General features: G+C 46.8%; 1 protein-coding gene across 1 annotated transcript in view; it reads left to right on the top strand.

The window, feature by feature from the left end:
- The window catches only part of LOC111147727 (TBC1 domain family member 22B), a 75,796-nt gene that overhangs the window by 53,515 nt on the left and 3,020 nt on the right, over positions 1 to 19,261 (top strand). The window contains exons 11-12 of the mRNA XM_022503949.1: positions 915 to 1,042; positions 1,313 to 1,408. Of these exons, the coding sequence (XP_022359657.1) occupies positions 915 to 1,042; positions 1,313 to 1,408 (224 nt within the window). The remainder of the gene's footprint in view (positions 1 to 914; positions 1,043 to 1,312; positions 1,409 to 19,261) is intronic.

Below are 19,261 nucleotides of genomic sequence, written 5' to 3'. Positions count from 1 at the left end.
AGTAATACGCATTAGAAAAATTAAAACAATTTGGAAAAACACAAAATAAAAAATAAACATCCTCCTCCTTCCTTAAGTTCTATTCCCCAGAAATAACCACTGTTATTATTCTTTCAAAAAAATTATATTATGTATTTACCCCATGCCAGGTGCTATTGTAAGCACTTTGGTTTTCTCATTTTGTCCTCCCCTAAACCTTCAGAGGTATAAATGATTATCTGCATTTTATAGATTAGGAAACCGAGAAGGATAATAATTTTTTTTAAAAAAAATGCTGTTGAGCACTGTTGAAAGGGCTGTCACGAGAACAGGGATTGGTTGGTTTGGGGTTGTTCTAGCGCGCCACACAGACACCGAGGGTGGGAGTCAGGAGGAGCTAGTTTCTACTGAACACAGCAAAGCACCTGCTGGTGAATCACTTAATACATCAATGGGAGAGGCTGCCCTTGAGGGAGTCAGTGAACGTCTTTCTCTGGCAGTGTTTAAGTCCCCGCTGGCTGCCATCTGTAAGGCTGCTGAGGAGGATGTCCTCCCTGGCGGGAGGAGGAGGATGGCCAAGGTGACCCCCGCAATTCTTTTCCATTCTGGCTTCTCCTCTCAGGAGTTATTAGGGTCAAGCAGCCAAGTGGACCTCACGGCTGCCGCTTTCTGGTGAGAGCAGGCCTGTGAGGGAAGAGAGGTACCTAGAATATGGGTGTTGAAATGGTCTCGCTGTGTGTGGGGCTGTGCTAACCAGGCAGCATGGCTGTGAGATGGTGGGAGCAAACATAAGGGATGGTCCGATATCATTCTGGCCCCTCTGTGCCTGGTGCCCCCAGGAGGAGCAGGGAGAGAGACTGCCTTTGTGTTGTGACCCTCTCAGGGTCCAGTCTCCTAGGCTGAGCCCTTGGGGCCAATGACGCTTGCTGTTTCAGAGCAGGTACATAATCACTTCAGGAGGTACGAGGTCGAATACCTACAGTTTGCCTTCCGCTGGATGAACAACCTGCTCATGCGGGAGCTTCCCCTTCGCTGCACCATCCGCCTGTGGGACACGTACCAGGTATGAAGGGGCCCCAGCCTGCTCTGTGCCAGGCTGTGCCCGGGGCACCCCACTCCCCACCCTGCTGGAGTGTCCTGCTCGGGAGTTCTCCCACCGCCTCCTTCTGTGTCTGCCTCAGTCTCGTGGGCAGGGCCGCTGCAGGATCTGCTCGGGCCTCTGTGTGTGTCCAGCCATGAAAGGAGTGCTGGGCCGCAGCAGGATCGGAACCGAGAGGCCCAGAGCCGGCCCCTTGTCAGGGCTTGGAGACCTAACTCTTCTTTCCCTTCCCAGTCTGAACCAGAAGGGTTCTCCCACTTCCATCTCTACGTGTGTGCAGCCTTCTTGATCAAGTGGAGAAAAGAGATCTTGGATGAGGAGGACTTCCAGGTGAGTGGCCAGGAGCCCAGCCTGGGCCAGGATGAGCATCAGAGTGGGAGTTACCCCATCCATGGGGCTGCACAGAGAGACGTGGCCAGGAAGAGGGAAGCAGACAGGTTGCTCAGAAGAGTCTGATGCCCTGGTGGGCAGAATGGCCAAGTCAGTGGGCCCCAGAGTTCTTCAGTGTGGAAAGGGTCTTAGGGCCAGAAATGCTGCAGAGCATGTAGACAGGATGTTTCATTCATTTATTGACAAGCATTTGCTGAATGCCTGCTGTGTGCTAGGCACTACCGAAGGCATAGGATGTACTGGGAAGTAAGTCAGAGATCTCTCTTCCCACAGAGCTTATATGCTAGCTGGGAAGAGACTTAACAATAAACAAGAACATAGTAAATTAAACAAATTGTTAAGTGATTTTTTTTGTTTTTTGTTTTTTGTTTTTTTGAAGTAGAGCAGGTTAAAGAGATTATTAGGTGGTAGGGAATGGACAGTTTACAGTTTCAAAACAAGTAGGGTAGGCTCACTGAGAAGGTGACATTTGAGCCAAGGCTCGGGGATGGTGAAAGAGTGAGTCATGGACATCTGGGGCAAGAGTGTCCAGGCAGAGGGAACAGCCAGCACAAAGGCCTGAAGGCAGTGGTGTGCCTGGCTACTTATCGAATCACAGTGGTGGCCAGTGTGACCTGGAGCACAGGGGTCCAGACAAAGAAGAGGAAAAGGTGAAGCCAGAGAAGTCACAAGGGACCCAGATCACAGAGGACTTCAGAGCCACTGCAAAGTTGGGCTTTTACTCTGAGTGGATGGAGAGCCCTAAGAAGGCCTTAAAGCAGGGAGGGACATGATCTGACTTAAATTTTCGAAGGATCACTCTGGCTTCTATAGAGACAGTAGGTATGGACACAGGTGGGAGCAGGGAGACCACCCAGGAGGCTGCTAGAATCCTCCAGGGGAGACATGAGGGTGGCTGGGGCCCACATGGTGGCAGTGAGATGTGACAAGAGGGCAGACAAGTGGGCATATATTTTGCAAATAGAGCCAATGGGATTTCCTGATGAACTGGGTATAGCGTAGGACAGAAAGGGACGAGTCAGGATGACTGAGTTCATGAGAATGCTATAGGAGGAGCAGGTTTAGGGAGGACTTCCAGGAGTTCAGTTTTGGGTATGTCAGATTTACAATGCCATGAGATACCCAAATGGAGAGCTAGGTAGGCAAATCTTTTTTTTAAAGATTTTATTTATTTATTTATTTGACAGAGAGCTAGATCACAAGTAGGCAGAGAGGCAGGCAGAGAGAGAGGGGAGGAAGCAGGCTCCCTGCAGAGCAGAGAGCCCGATGCGGGGCTCGATCCCAGGACCCTGAGACCATGACCTGAGCCGAAGGCAGAGGCTTTAACCCACTGAGCCACCCAGATGCCCCTAGGTAGGCAAATCTTAATGAGTCTGGAGCTCAAAAGAAAGAGAGAGGTCTGGGTGGGACATGTGTATTGAGGGGCCTTTGGCTAGATAGTCCTTTTTTTTTTTTTTAAAGATTTTATTTATCTGTTTGACAGAGATCACAAGTAGGCAGAGAGGCAGGCAGAGAGAGAGGAGGAAGCAGGCTCTCTGATGAGCAGAGAGCCCGATGTGGGGCTCGATCCCAGGACCCTGGGATCATGACCTGAGCCGAAGGCAGAGGCTTTAACCCACTGAGCCACCCAGGCGCCCCTGGCCAGATGGTCCTTAAAGCCAGGACAATAGGTGAACCCCCTACAGAGGTGGGTGTGGACAGAGGAGAAGAGAGGTCTGGCCTGAGCCCTGGCACACCTTCTCGAGGAGGCTGAGAGGGTGGCCAGGGAGAGTGAGGCAGCGTCCTGGAAGCCTGGGCTGGGGATGTGAAGAAGACTGAGGGCGCGTGTCAGGCGGTAGAAAGCTAGTCCGCTGCTCCAGGAGGCCCAGGGAAGGGGGCAATGGGGACTTGGGGATCGTGGAGACAGACTGTGAGGCTCTGCTGGGCAGGGACAGGTCTGGAGCTGCTCACAGTCGTTCTCGCTGGGGGGCAGCTGGGGGCTTTTCTTTCTCTGCTTTGCACATTTCTGAATGGAGGGGTTTCCTTTTTCTTTTTTAATGGGCATATGTGTCTTTTAAAAGCAGTGGGGAAGAGCCAAGGAAGGTCGAATGTTCTCTGGAGTTCTTTCTAGCTAATAACGTAGGTGTTCTCAAGAGCAGCAGCAGCTCCCCGTGACCCTGAGCTGTGCGTCTCTGTAATTGGCGTTAAGTGGTTGAAGAACAGAAGTCTGTGCAGCAGGTGGATGGAAAGACAGGCCCCGACTTGCCCAAGTTAGGACTTTGGAAGGAAAAGGGGAGGGTAGGCTCCTGGGAGTGGACACCAGCTGAGGTGAGGGGGCCACAGGCCGCTGTTGAAAAGCTGCGGTTTCTGCCGCCCAGCAACATAGGTGACGTCCTAGGATAAATGAGCACCAGGGGCTAGAATGGCCGTGCGCTGGGGTAAGCGATCAATTTTGATAATGTACTTGAGGTGGAGCAGGATATCGAGAGCATGAAGTCTAATTTAGTTACCAGGAGCCAGGCACAGAGGGCCTTGTCACGGGTGATAGACGTGCTTCCCAGATTAGCTCAGAGAGGTGGAGGTGATTCCTGGAATGGCTTTTAGCACTTCCCAGTATTGGCAGAGCGCAAGACCATAATAGTCCATGCCTTTAAAACTACGTTAGACATAGAGATATTCTTCTTTACTGGGTCACATATTCGATTATCTGCCAGATTTGAGGTCCTTTTGCAATAACCCACAGAATGACCCTGAGGATTTCTGCCTGCTGCTGTGTCAAGACCTCAGTTGGTCTACTCGACTAGGGTCGCCTCTTTCCTTATAGAAGGGGCAGTTAAACTGGATAATCTGTAAGGTTCCTCCTAACCCCACCGTTCCACAATTTTATGGCTCAGAAAAGAAAATATGTGCCTGGCTGTGTTAAGATAGGCAGGTGGTGTCCTTTAGGAGACGGAAGCGTGGTGCAGTCGGGGGAGCAGGGCACAGGAGCTTCGTGGGAGATCGTGAGAGGCTGCCTGTGAGCTTTGCAGAGGAGGAGGGCAGGTACAGCCTGACTGCTAACCAGCCCCCCGGAATGAAGTCGCTGCAGTGGGAGCTCTGGAAATGAATGCCGGGATCCCAGGAAGCCAGACTGGCCCAGCCTGGATGAGAGAAGTTTTAGGTCTAAAACTGTGGTGACTTGGCGCACCTGGGTGGCTCAGTCAGTTGGGTGTCCGACTCGTGGTTTTGGCCCAGGTCATGATCCCAGGGTCCTGGGATAGAGCCCCATGTCGGGCTCTGTTCTCAGCAGGGAGTCTGCTTGAGATTCTCTCTTTCCCGCTGCCCCTCCCCTTGCTCACTTGCTCTCTCTCAAATAAATAAATCTTTTTTTTTTTAAAGATATTATTTATTTATATGACAGAGCACAAGCAAGGGGAGCAGGAGAGGGAGAAGCAGGCTTCCTGCTGAGCAAGGAGCCCAGATCTGGACTCGATCCCAGGATGTGGGGATCATGACCTGAGCTGAAGACACTTAACCAGCTGAGCCACCCAGGTGCCCCAATAAATATTTAAAAAAACAAAAAACAAAAAACACCCTGCAGTAACCTAAAATAAAACCAGGTGAAGTCACTACAGATACGAAAGTTAGAGTTGTGGCAGTTTCAGCCAACTAGCCATTTGTCTCCCTTAAAGAGCAGGGAGGACAGGGCCCCTGTAAGGGGCGGCCAGTGGGGAAGTGTCAGGGAGAGGCAGAGACCCTCCTTCTAAAGGTGGGGACTCCGTAAAATAGTACAGTGGATAAGCCAAAGTCTATGGAGCCAGAATGCCTGGGGTCAAATCCCAGCTCTGCCACCTCTCTAGGTGTGCAAACTTAAGCAAATAACTTGACTATGCCTCAATTTTCTTACCTGTGAAATGGGGATAAGAGTACCTATGTCCTAGAGCTATTACGAGGCTTGAACAATGAATACATGTGACGTGGTTAGAATGGTGTACCTGGCCCTTAGCCTCAGAACAGGGCACTTATTGTCACTACTGTTATTGCTCCCTGAAATGTACTCAGTGAAGTGAAGACCAAGCCTTAGGAACCCACATCTGAGTGGTGTGTAACGTACCTGAGTAAACCATGCTAGGCTAATCCTGGGTGAAACTGCCAAGCTGGATGAACAAAAAGCCTGGAGAGGGGATGTCCGAGGGCACAGGGACAAAGAACAGTGTCCCAGCTGTGGCAGAAGCTCCCAGAAGGAAGGGCACCTGCTTCTCCTCGGCTGAGCATATCTGGGCTCACACCGCCTGGGAAAGGGGACCAAGAACTGGTGACAGGAGGATCACTTGCAGATGGTTCCTTCCTGAGTCCTCTGAGCAAGGGAACCTGAGACCTCTGTGTGTGTGCACAGGTACTGGAGGGGCAGAACGGCCTGACTTCTGAGCCAAGGGCTCCCTTTTTTTCTTTCTTTCTTTCTTCTTTTTTTTTTTTTTTGAAAGATTTTATTTATTTATTTGTCAGACAGACAGAGAGAGCACAAGCAGGGGGAAGGGCTATGGAGCAGGGAGTCCGATGCAGGACTCCATCCCAGGACCCTGGGATCATGACCTGAGCCAAAGGGAGATGTTAAACTACTGAGCCACCCAGGTGCTCAAGAGCTATGGGCTTCTTGTAATGAGACCTTCTAACAGAGCTGGGAGTATGGGGGTGGTGGTGCTCAGCAGTTCTGGCCCTCAGCCTGGGCTGGTATAATGGAATAATGATGAAATGTTGGGGTGAAGTTTTATGACATTGTTTTTATGGGTCAGAATGGTCAGATACTGGCAATGTCATAAGGTTCAATCTAATAATAACTAAATCTTAGCACTTTCAGTGTTCCAAGCACTAATCTAAATGCTTATTTCTGTTAATTTAATCCTTGCAATAGTCCCAGAAGGTAGGTCATAACTACCCGTCCCCATTTTACAAATGAGCAAACTGAGTCCCAGTGAGATTAAGTAACTAGCCCAAGTTCACCGAGGGGGTCAGTGGTAGACACCCAGAATCCATGCCACACACATGCATTGTGCTCTCCGGCCTTGGGGCCTGGCCAGGCACCTCCTGGGGCTCTTGAGCTGAATTCATACAGTAGCTACTGAAGGATCCCAGGCAAGGATCTGCCACTCCCTCTCCCCCTCCCCACACTCACCCTCTTCTTCCTCCTCTCAGGGTTTCCTCTACCCTGCACCACTCCTCACCTTTCATTTTCGATCCCTCTCAGGCTTTCTTCTCACAAAGTAAATGTTTAACAAAAAATTGGTTGTTTTAAGACTGAGAAACAAGTACTCCGGGGTCCTCCTTTTGATCTACTATTCTGGCTCCTGGGTTTTTGTCCTTCTACTGCCAGAAGGACCTCCTCATTCCTTTTCAAGCCTTCCCTCCCAGGGCTCAGAACCATCCACACTCCTCTCTGTGGGAAGGTTGGGCCTGAATGACTACCAGGCCTGAAGGCAATGGAGTTCTGGGCACAGGCCCAAGTTGCTGGAGCAGAGGGTGTGGGCTTCTGTCTGTGAAATCCTGGAGGCCCGCCCAGGCCCAGAGAGAGCTGTCAGACTACAGAGTCACCAGCGCTGGAGGGGCTGAATGTCAGCCTCAGGAGGGGCTGGCGAGGGGGACTCCCCTGAAACCAGGTTTTTAAAAAAGTGGTCTCTCTCTTTTACTTTGAAATAATTTTATGCTTAATGTTGCAGAAATAGTCGAGTTCCCAAATAGCCCACCCATATCCACCTAGGGTTTATATGCCGTACTATAATTACCCAACCAGGAACTTCAGGTTGATAAAATACTAGTAATCTGTAGACCAGTTTTCCCATTAATGTCCTTTTTCTGGACCAGGATCCAATTCAGGATCCTCGTCTGGGACAATTCCTCAGTCCTTGTCTTCCTTGACAAAGAAGATTTTCAAAACTTCTGAAGAGTACTGATTAGTTATTTTATAGAATGTCCTTTACTTTGGGATTGTCGGATGTTTTCTTCTGATGAAATTGAGGGTCATGTCTTTTGGGGAAGAAACTGTAGAGGTGATGTGTCCTCAGGCTATGCCATCAGGAGGTACATGGTGCTGGCATGCCTGCTTCCGCTGTCTTTTTTTTTTTTTAGAGATTTTATTTATTTATTTGATAGAGACACACACACAGCAAGAAAAGGAACACAAGCAGGGGGAATGGGAGAGGGAGAAGCAGGCTTCCTGCTGATCCCGATGCAGGGCTCGATCCCAGGACACCTGAGCCAAAGGCAGACGCTTCACGACTGAGCCACTCAGGGCCCCTTCTGTTGCCCTTGATCACTGGCCCGAGGTGGGTCTACCAGGCTTCTCCACTGTAAAGTTACTATTTCCCCTTTGGTAATTAATAGGTTTCTTCTGGGGAAACACTTTGATACTATATAATTCTGCTGTTTCTCATCATTCTTTCATCCACTAATCTTAATATCCATTAATGGTTCTTGCCTGTAACAGTCATTACTATGATGTTTGCCTAATGGAGATTTTCTATTTTTACCACTTCTTCTGTATTTATTAATTACCATTCTACTCTAAGGGAGAGCTATCCCTGCTCTCCCCTTTATTCATGCAAGTATTTATTTATATCAGTATAGATTCGTGGGTGTTTATTTTATTTCATGGGTTATCCTACACTGTCATTATTTTGCTATTCAGATTGTCCCAGCTTTGGCCCTTGGGTGTTTCTTCAGGTTGTCTTTTTAACCCCATCATTTTTCTAACGACATTATTTATTTTAGGGGCATCTGGGTGGCTCAGTCCGTTAAACATCTGTATTCGGCTTGGGTCATGATCCCAGGGTCCTGGGATCCAGCCCCATGTCAGGCTCTCTGCTCAGCTGGGAGTCTGCTCCCCCCTCTCCCTCTGCTTCTCCCCCTGTTTGTGCTGTCTCTCTCTCTCTCTGTCAAATAAATAAATAGAACCTTTTCTTAAAGATTTTCTTTATTTTAGAGTGCATGCACGCGCATCAGCAGGGGGAGGGGCAGAGGGAGAGAAAGAATCTCAAACAGACTTCACGATGATTCGGGGCTTGATCTCAGAATCCCCAGACACAGCTTGAGCTGAAATCAAGACTGAGATGTTCAGCCGATTGAGTCACCAGGTGCCCCATGATCCCATCGTTCATAAAGCACTTCCTTACTTTCTGGTGCCGTGAGATGTTCCCAGCTTATTTTTGCTTTGCTCCACTGGAATCAAGCATTCTCCAGGAGGCTCCCCTTAAGCCAGTATTTTGCCACTAAAAAATATTCAGAGGTACCATGATCACTTTGGAAATAAGATCGTAGGAAAGCATGTATGTGAAGTTCAAGAATAGGCAAGACTTTTCATGGTTTATGTCAGGTCGCTGGTTGTGGAGGGAGTACTGACTGTGGAGGAACATGAATCTTCTGGGGCCCAGGAAGCGTTCTCTAGCTTGATCTGGGTGGTGGCTACATATGTAAAAATCGTCCACCTGTACACTCGAGATTTGTGTAGTTCCGTAAGCAAGCTATGCCTCACTGAAAAAGTAAAAAAAAAAAAAAAAAAAGCGTGCATGCATGATAGGAGAAAGGCACATGATTCAGTTTGCGGTGAGGCCACCATTCAAAGGTTGGGAGGAAAGTAAATGATGGAGAAAACACACTAACACTAAAATCCTTCTACTAAATAGACAGTTGACTATGTAGAAATTACCCCAAATGAAATGGATGCATGCTTCCTTTCTCACGTAGGAATCTTGGTATGAAGTGAGGATCTTGATGTTCTTTGCCTCCTGGGTGCTTGAAGGGAAAAGGGTGACCATAGGATTTAGGACTGCTGGCTGCAAGGGCAGTGGCCTCCAAGAGGCCCTGTGACACTGGGGGTGAGGCGCGTGGGCCGTGACGGTGGCACACCCTTCATTGGCGGCCAGAAAGAGTGAGGTCTGCTGTGGACGTGAGCACCTTAATCGTAGCTGGCAGGTCTGCCACACGCAGCCGTGCCCTGCTGAGGGGGGACTAGGTGCTTCTCTCCCTCAGCTGCAAGCCTTGAGAGAGCTCTGTCTGCCCACGGAGGCCTGTGGAGGTCTCTTGTTGCCACCACAGGCCTTCGAAGGAGGAAGTGAGCAACGGGGACCATCTGGGGACGGTGGGAGGCCCACTCAGCCCTTCTCAGCGCTTGCTCCTGGCCTGCGCTTTGCTGAGGGCTGTCTCCCTGGCGGTGAGGCAGGGAGAGGACTTTGCAGCTACGGCCAGTCACACACAGGTCTGCCGTGGAAGAGCTTTCCTGGCAGGTGAACAGCCAGAGCAAAGGCCCCACAGACATCGGAGGCTGAGGTATTGGAGGAGGGAAGAGGCAGAGAAGGCAGTGGGGCTGGAGTGGCACAGGGGGAGAGGACAGGGCTGCAAGAGAGGGCTGATTCTGGAGAAGCCTGTGAGGAGACTGTGCTTGACCTGAAATCAGGGGGAAACTTGGACTCCCTTTCCACATCATATCCATAGCCTCAGCCCGAAAGCCAGGCCCGGGAATGTTCACTTGCACTGCCAGCTCCTTGTGGAGATGGGATGAGGACGGACGCTTTGGTCCCACCGCAGATGGGCAGCAGAGTGAACTAGGGAGTCGCTGGGGTGTATGCTGCACTGATGAACGACAGAGCATAGTGGCAAGAGGAGACTTTCCTGCCCTGTGGCCAAGGCTGAAGCTGAAATGTTAAATGAGCCTGGAGAGCCACAGAAGTTGGTCGCTGCAACACATGGTTTTATTCTGATACCCCGTGGCAGAGTACACCGTCCAGGGCAGGTTGTGAGCATCCGACTTTAGGCGAGGCTTCTCAGAGCAGGTTAACCCGTGAAACCCAGCAGGACGTGAGACGGTCGAGTGAGTTCTGTGAGTGAGGGAACATGTGGCAGGCCCTCTGTGGGTCAGCATACCACCAGTTCGCGACACCAAAACAAAAGGGGCTGCTAGGACGGAGAAGGGCAACACATCCGAGAATCAAAAATTCAGTGTGCATTCAGAAGAACATGAGTTATGCTGAGTTGTGGGTACTTGGGGAAAAAAGTGTATACGGGACACTTGTGTGGGCCAGCAGCACAGTGGCCGGTCCCTTCCTCGCCTGTGAGCACTCTGTGGGACACTTGGTGACTGTGGGCGAATAGGATAGGCAGGTTCCCAGCAGTAGTGGCGTGCACGGGGTCTTTGATCCAACCTGCTCCATCCGCGTCCCAGAGCTGCAGCAGCCCCTAGAAGAATGGAACGTAGTAGAGCAAGCTCAGGTTCAGGTGAGCCACACAGCAGCGTGGCCTTCACGCCCACCCTCCTACACCACAGCACGGCCGCCTGTGTTGGTCTGTCGGTCAAGGTCCGGCTTCTGCAATCCCTACCCCAGCATTTCAAGAGGGGCATGCACATGACACAGGGGGTCCATGCCTTGGAGCACGCAGTGTACAGACAGTAAGGTAAGAGCGGGGCAGCGACTCTGGAGAGTGCCCTTCTGCTGGGGGTTTTACACCAGGGCCTTCTGGCCTGCTCCTGAGCCCGGCTTCCACCCCCCAGCCCCACCCAGGGTGGGCTCATGGCCTCAGTTTCTTGAATCCCTGATAATGAGAAACGAGCATTTTGTATTTTGTAATAAACCCTTTATTTATATTAGAAAGAAGGAAAAAGAAAGAAAAGAAAGGAAGGAAGAAAGAAAAAAAAGAAAGAAAGAAAATTGGTGCTGAGTAAAGTAACCCACAGGAAGCCTGAAAACTATTCCACTATAAGAAATACATCTGGGGAAATTGTGTGCCCGAGTCAGAGAGAGCAGGCCTGAGTGAGGAAATGCCTGCTCACTAGTCCCACAGCCGAAAAAGTCCTCTCAGGAAAAGCAGCATGTCTGAGAGACCAGAAGAGCCTGGGACCCCACAAGATGTCAGGCAGGTACCAACAAGGCCTCAGGTGGCTCCAGACTGATTTTGAGAAGCACCGTGTAGGGGACTCCAAGGACTAATAATCAGAATTCCTCTATATGAAAAGGAAACCAACGAGCAAGTCAGCTGATGAGTCTAAAGCAAAATGGCGGCTGATCTGAGAATCCTCTGCTTTCCTCCTGTGGAAAAAAGCCTTGGAGATGATCCGGTTCTGGAAATGTCTTGTGTGAGGCAAGGTGGACTTGTTCAGTGCAACAGTGCTAAGCCTACGAGGTGTCCTAGGCCTAAATAACCAACTAACTGTAAGTAAATCCCTTCAACCCGAAGGCACCCACCCACCACTTCTGCAGGAACTCAAGGGTAGGGTTTTGGAACATTGTCCAACGCAGGCCCGATCTTTAACAGACATCCCATGAATTGTCAGTTTGAATCCTGCCCAGAAGGGTTCACAGGGAACCCTGGGAACCTAAAGATCTTTCACCTGAAGCAAGCTGGTAGAAGAAAGGGCACAGTTGCTAGACATAAAACAAGCCATTGAGGGGGACTCAGCATGGCCTTTTCTGATGGGAAACTGGCTAAACACACTTTGGGAGAAAACCAGTGAATAAGTTCGACTCTCAAAAAGTTTACATTCAAGGATGTGTTTTGTAAAGCTTATATTGTAGCCAGAGGAATTGTTTTGCTACCTCACTGATTCTCAAAGTGGGGGATTTGTTTTAAAGTACTACTTAGTTGACTAAGAAAATATTTTTACATGCCTGAATACACTTTACATTCACAAAGGATGTTCCAATATTGCTAAGTGATTCTACACACAGTATCTTATTTAGTGTATATTTTACGTGGTCTTTAAGTTCCTCTGCTGTTAATCATTACATGTCCTATCTTTGGTTGTGCTGGGTTCTCATCACTGAATAAAATCAAGCAGCTTTTCCACATTTCCCTCAAACAGCCTCTGCTATGACTTCCTTTCTTTTTGATCCTGTTACGTTATGCCCCACTTGCCTTCTCACTCCAGGGCAAGCAGTATATATTATAGTGGTTATGAGCGCAAGCTCTAAAGCCAGAGTGCCTGGGTTCAAATTCCAGCCCAGAGTTACTCTGTGGCCCTGGGGCAAATTCCTTAATCTCTGGGCCTCGATTTCCTCATCTATAAAATGGAGGTAATATTACGCATTTCATACAGTTGATGTAAAGATTAAAGGAGTTAATAGAGAGCACATGTAAAGTACTTGGAACCCCATCTGGTATGTAATAAGTGCTCGGTATATGATAGCTGTCACTGTAATGATTATTATCCTTGACGTTCTCCCTCTTCAGTTCTTCCGTCTATTGGACATACCTTTTCCTTACAGGGTTTGTTTGGTTATAACCTCTATCCCTTCTCCTTTGGCCCCCTTACCTAATTATTGTCTCCCTCACCCCCCATGCCTTCAGTTCCTTTTCTGCCATATTCTTTTTCCTTTAGGATCTATGGATTCTCAGTCCATTTCTAGGTCAGGCTGTTTTCTGCTATTTTAGCCATTTCCAGCTTTTCTTTGGTCCTTTCTCATTAATTTGGAGCTGCTCTCTGCTGCTTGCCCCATAAGCTATTTTGTCATCACTAGAGTGTTTTCGTTTGGCTTCATGTCATGCCTGGTGCTCCCATGAGCAGGCTTTGTAACAAATCTTCAGTTATTCCCTGCCCCAACGGTATCTTTTTTCTATCCCTATAGAAAAGCACCTGATTTGTGATTAATGCTTTCTTCCCACAGCCATTTGGTTTCTACTTCTTTTCTACGATCCCAAATTTATCAATGCATTGGGCAGGGTTTCCCATTGTTCCAGCACTGATAGAGGATCCAGTTCCTAGAAGTAGCCACGAGGTGGCAGAGTGCGTCCTCACTGTACGCCTCACTGCCTGGAGGCACGCAAGGATGTTACCTTGGCCAGGGTTAGAATTATTTCAAGGCTTCCGGGAGGTTTCTAGCAAGGTTAGAGGAATTGGCAATTACAGGTAGATGCTCTCCTCTGCTAGAGAGATCACTCCTTTGTTATCAATTGTCCAAGCATATGCATTCATTACAGAAAATTTAGAAATATCAATAAGCAAAGAGAAAAAGAAAATCAAGTACCTGAATACTTATCACACGAAGGTGATATATTTCCTTCCAGGCATTTCACCATGCAAATCTATACAAATAAATACGTGCTCTGTGTATATAACCATTAATGCAAACATTTTATGTACTCTTCACTTTACAAAATACAGTGGATGTTCTATCATATCAAAAACTAAATCTACGCTTCCCCCACTTTTATACTTTTTGCATTTTGCATGAGTACCTGCTTATACAGAAATTGTGAAAACATTAAAATAATTAGTTGGCTACAGGATATTTTATTTTATAGGGGCACCTGAGTGGCTAAGTCAGTTGGACGTCTGACTCTTAATTTCAGCTCAGGTCATGATCTCAGGGTAATTGGTTGGAGCCCCACACCAGACTCATGCTCAGCATGGAGTCTGCTTGAGATTCTCTCTCTCTTCTTCTGCCCCTCCCCACTGTGCTCTCTCTCCCACTCTCTAAAATAAATAAGTCTTGGGGCACTTGGGTGGCTCAGTTGGTTGAGCATCTGCCTTTGGCTCGGGTCACGTTCTCAGGGTCCTGGGATCGAGCACCATGTTGGGCTCTCTGCCCATCAGGGAGCCTGCTTCTCCTTCTCCCTCTGCCTGTCACTCCCCCTGCTTGTCCTCTCTATCAAATAAATAGATAACATTTTAAAAAATAAATAAATAATTCTTTTTTAAAAAGGATATTTTATTTTATAGATTCACCTTAATTTATTTAATGAAAGGTCACTGTCCGTATAGCATCTAGGTGTTTCTTACCTTGGGATCTCACTATTAGGCCTGCATCCCAAATATGCTTTTACTCCTTTAAGAGCTTTTTAATCCCCCTAGTTGTAACCCCACAAATGGTTGGCTACTGGAAACCTTGAAGAAGTGTGGGTGCCAGATCCCACCCAGGTTTCTAGAATCCAAAACTCCAGGGATAAGGCTTGGACCCAAGTATTTCTAAGAGTTCCTATAGTTGATTCAGCTTTTGCAGCCTGGTTGGACAGGTAGGACCAACACTTAAAACCCCAAGAGTTTCGTCAAGACTCCCAAGTTCCCAGGATTTTCTTGCTTATGTTCTGAATGAGGATACGCATGTACCATTCCTTCAGCTCCCCTTCCATGGAAGGCAGGGGTTGATTCTGAGTCAATGAAGTATGTCCTCAGGAAATAGGATAGCAATTTGACTTCACCCAGCAAGCTGATTGAAAATGGGACTGAAACTCTAATTACAAAAGCAATTTGTACCAAAAAAGAAGAGAGAAAGAAACAGAAAAATGCTTTCCAATGAATAAAGTGTAATGTACAATGTACATTACAATGTACAATGTAATGTAAAATGTAATATTTGTGTTTATAGTGATACTTGGGTGTTAAACTGACCTCCAAAGGGAAGTATAAGAATTTTTTAAAAATTTATTTGACAGAGAAGGTGAGCACAAGTAGGGGAGCAGGATTGGAAGAATCAGGCTCCCCACTGAGCAAAATGTGGGGCTTGATCCCAGGACCCTGGCATCATGACCTGAACCGAAGGCAGACACTCAACCAATTGAGTCACCCAGCTGCCCCAGAAGTATAAGAATTTTTGTTGGCTGTGGTGTGAATCAAAAGAAGGACAAGCTACAGGAGCAAGGGACTTTAACTTAGGGTCTGCATTTAGAAGTTAGGGGATCCCTAGAAATTAATGGAAACATAATTTCAGCTTTATTTTCAATAACCCCAAGGTCAAAGTTAGCATTTCCTACAATAGTGAATGTAGCCAAGAAAGCACAGTAGTATTTGGAGTAGCTTCCTTTGTCACTTATTACTGGAATTTTCCTATCCTATAAAGTTGTTAGAGGTATCTCAAAACATTGTGTTCACTCTTACTTTGAAAAAATGGTAGTTATTTAATCTGCCATTAGATCTTATTGTAGAGTATATTAATAAAGCACATCTATGGTGATATCATAAATTTGTTTAAAAATATTTCGATGACTGTTTCGATTTAACTGGTCTCCTTTGTGATGCTATGTATTTTATGTATTTAAAACCATCATTCTGGGACGCCTGGGTGACTCAGTTGGTTGGACGACTGCCTTCGGCTCAGGTCACGATCCCGGGGTCCCGGGATCGAGTCCCACATCGGGCTCCCAGCTCCATGGGGAGTCTGCTTCTCCCTCTGACCTTCTCCTCGCTCATGCTCTCTCTCACTGTCTCTCCCTCAAATAAATAAATAAAATCTTTAATTAATTAATAAATAAATAAATAAATAAATAAAACCATCATTCTGAGAGGGGATCCATAGGCTTCTCCCCATAGCTAGAGTCTGGGGTACAGAAAGGGTGAGGACCTCTGTAGTAGAGAGTCTGCCAGAATTAGAATAAAAGTTGGCTCCCTGGGGAGGATGCTGGCAAAAAGATACAGTACCTTTTCCCATTCTAGTGGGGATGAGGACACTTGGGGGAAGGGATTGGAAGTAGGAGGGAAGAGTCAGAGGGGCCAGAGGCCAGGAGTTCATGGGGGAGGGTATTGTGCTCCAAGGACAACTTTTTTTTTTTTTTAAGGTGAGATTGAAAACAAAAACAAAAAAACAAGGTAGACCTAGAACAGAGGCCAAGAGAGAGGGTTGTTAACCATGAGAAAAGCACGCTGCAAGAGATGTTTAGATCTGCTAATAGCGCTTTTAAAAAAGCATCTGAGTGGGTTGAGTGACTATCAGTAATCGTTGAGTGATGGGTCTGGTCGAATGAATTTCAGTAGCAAGGATGGGATGGCGAGGGGTGGTTACCTGCAGGGTTCGGGAAAGAGAGAAGGCAGATGCCAGCCACCAAGGTGGGCGTGGGGGGAGGAGCATGAACATATAGAGAAGAGTATAGCGTGATTCCTTTCTCATTGTGTTTTTCTCGGGAGTCCACCACCATTTTGACTTAAGGCTTTTGAGTTCTGTTCTCAGGCCTGGAGATCTCAGGGAAAAGGTTTACAAAGAACAGTATTTGTTTGATACGAGTATTCGTGCTGCTTGAGATCTAGGGAAATGAGCATTTTTCTGGAATGCATTTTCTGAATGAGCATTAAGTACCTTTAAAATGTTCATGTTCTTTGACACAGTAATTTCATTCCTAGGAATTCAGCCCAAGGAAATCATCGAAAATGTGGCTCTATGCACAAGGCTGTTCATTATAATTTCATTACGATGAAAAAACAGAAATAATTAAGTACTCAAAACAGGAAGTTGTAGAGTAAATTACGGTACATCTGCGTCATGAGAAATTCTTTGGCCGTGAAAGTATCTACAAGGATTTTTTAATATTAGAGGAAATGTTTATGATAAATGCTAAATAGATTCAAAATTATATAGAGAAAACATCTCAACTGTGGAAAATGTGCAGAAAGGGAGTGGAAGGAAATATGCCAAAGTGTTTAAAAGTGACTTCCTCTTGACTATGAAGTTATAGGTAATTTATTTTCTGTGTTTTTACTTTTTACTAAAAACTACCACAGAGTGTGTATTTCTCTAGAGAAAAAGTTCCACCACACAAGTAATATATAAAATCTTAACTGTTGGGGCACCTGGGTGACTCAGTTGGTTGAGCGTCCAGCTCTCCATCTTGGCTCATGATCTCAGGGCCCTAAGACAGAGTCCCTTCCCCATATCTCTGCACTCAGCAGGGAGTTTGCTTGGGATTCTCTCCCTCTGCCCCCCACCTCCCGTGCTCATACTCTCTTTCTGTGGAGTGAACGAATAAGTGTTTAAAAAAAAAAAGTTATTGTAAATGAAAACACAGAGCTCAAATGATACAGAAGTATAATGGGAAAAAAATAAAAGTCCCCCGAAATGTTAACAGTTTACCTCCTCAACTTCTAAATTTTTTATATACACATGTGCATACACTTATACCAATATATTGTGTTTTCTCATTTATCTAAGTGGGATCATACTATATTTTTCTACAGCGGTTTTCTTTTTTACTCCTAAAAATGTCTTCGTTATCTTTCCACATCGGTGTGTGTAGTCCAACTTCATCTGTTCTCTGCCGCCTTGTATTTCATGATGTGGATAACCGCAGGGTGCCTACCAAGTCCACACTATTTGAAGCCACTGTGCATGCGGCGAAAACCTTCGTGCGGAACTGTGACTATTCCCTTAGGAACGGGACACGGAGGCAGAGTCCCTGGATCAAAGACCATGCACGTTTATCGTTTTGGTAGAGACAGCCTGTGTGTGTCGAGATGATACAAACTTGTCTCCTGGAACCAAGACCCTAGAACAGCAGTGGCTTGAAACTAGGTAGTTGTTTACTTGTTCAATTCCTGGCCTAGGTGTAGGTGGTCCACGGCTAACATTCCACCTCCAGAGTGGCAGGGATGCAGATCCCTTCTGTCTTTTTTTTTTTTTTTTTTTAAGATTTTATTTATTTGACAGACAGAGATCACAAGTAGTCAGAGAGGCAGGCAGAGAGGGAGGGAGAAGCAGGCTCCCTGCTGAGGAGAGAGCCAATGCAGGCCTCGATCCCAGGACCCTGAGATCATGACCTGAGCCGAAGGCAGAGGCTTTAACACACAGAGCCACCCAGGCGCCCCTCTGTCTTGTTGCTCTGCTGTCTCGGGCACGCGGCTTTCATCTTATGGTCTGAGATGACCGTATCTGCTCCTCCATTCATATCCACTTTCTGGGAAGTGGGGAAGGAGAGGTCTAGGGCAGAACCCAGAACTTACACTGTCCCTGAATTGGGATCTTCATCCTGTTGGCCATCCATAGCAGTGAGGTACCCCAGGCAGCAGCAGTGTGCACAGCTAAGTGTCTGTTTCCAGAAGAAGAAATCTCGTAAAGCATTGGGGAGGGTATGTGCTATGGTGAGTGCTATGGTGAGTGCTATGAAGTGTGTAAGTCTGACGATTCACAGACCTGTACCCCTGGGGCTAATAATACATTATATGTTAATAATAAAAAAATGTGACTCATTAAAAAAAAAAAAAAAGAAATCTCATAACAGATATGCAAGACCTTTCCACTGAAAACTGCAAAACATCACTAGAGCGTCCAGATCAGCTCAGAGCAGGCTTTTTAAAAGTCTTCCCAGCATGGGGATGGGCCATGGGCTCTCTGCACATTACCTGTTCGTATTACTCACCTGTTCTTCTCTCTGGTGGCTTTCTTTCTCTCTCACTGATTAGTAGGTGCTCCTTTTTTATTATGGATAGTATTGGAGTACGGATAGTATTTTGATAATGGATTTGGTTTTTTAAAGGTGTTACAAAATATTTTGTTATAGTCAGTTTCTTATCCTTTAACCGGGTTTTTGGCACCTTTTGACATATTGAAGTTATGTGTAATCAAGTCCGCCCATCTCCTTTATGTCCCTGGGTTTTGTCTTGCTATTATAACTTTTATAATCAGAAAAATAAGAAGAATATACAATTCAGAAAGAGAGACGGGGGCACCTGGCTGGCTTGGTCGGTAGAGCATGCAACTCTTGATCTCAGGATTGTGGGTTCAAACCCCATGTTGAGTGTAGAGATTATTTTTTTCAAAATTAAAGATTATTTATTTATTTGAGAAAGAGCACTAGAGAGAGAGCAAGCAAGCACAAGTGGGGGACAGAGGGAGAGGAAGAAGCAGGTTCCCCACTGAGCAGGAAAACTAGTTCAGGCTTGATCCCAGAGGATCACAACCTGAGCCAAAGGCAGATGCTTAACTGACTGAACCATCCAGGCACCCCCAGGTATGGAGATTACTTAAAAATAAATTGTAAGTAAATAGACTTAAAAAAAGAGGGGGAAAAAGAGATAAAGAACACGAAGCAGCAGCAGCAGCATGGGGAACTAAATTACAGAGACAACCTCTCATTTTCTTTTTATTCTAA

The sequence above is a fragment of the Enhydra lutris genome, unplaced genomic scaffold (genome assembly GCF_002288905.1).
Source record: "Enhydra lutris kenyoni isolate GAN:26980312 unplaced genomic scaffold, ASM228890v2 scaffoldscaffold17, whole genome shotgun sequence".
NCBI classification, from domain to species: domain Eukaryota; kingdom Metazoa; phylum Chordata; class Mammalia; order Carnivora; family Mustelidae; genus Enhydra; species Enhydra lutris.
The sequence above is the reverse complement of the archived record's forward strand: the minus strand, read 5'-3'. Positions and strand labels throughout refer to the sequence as shown.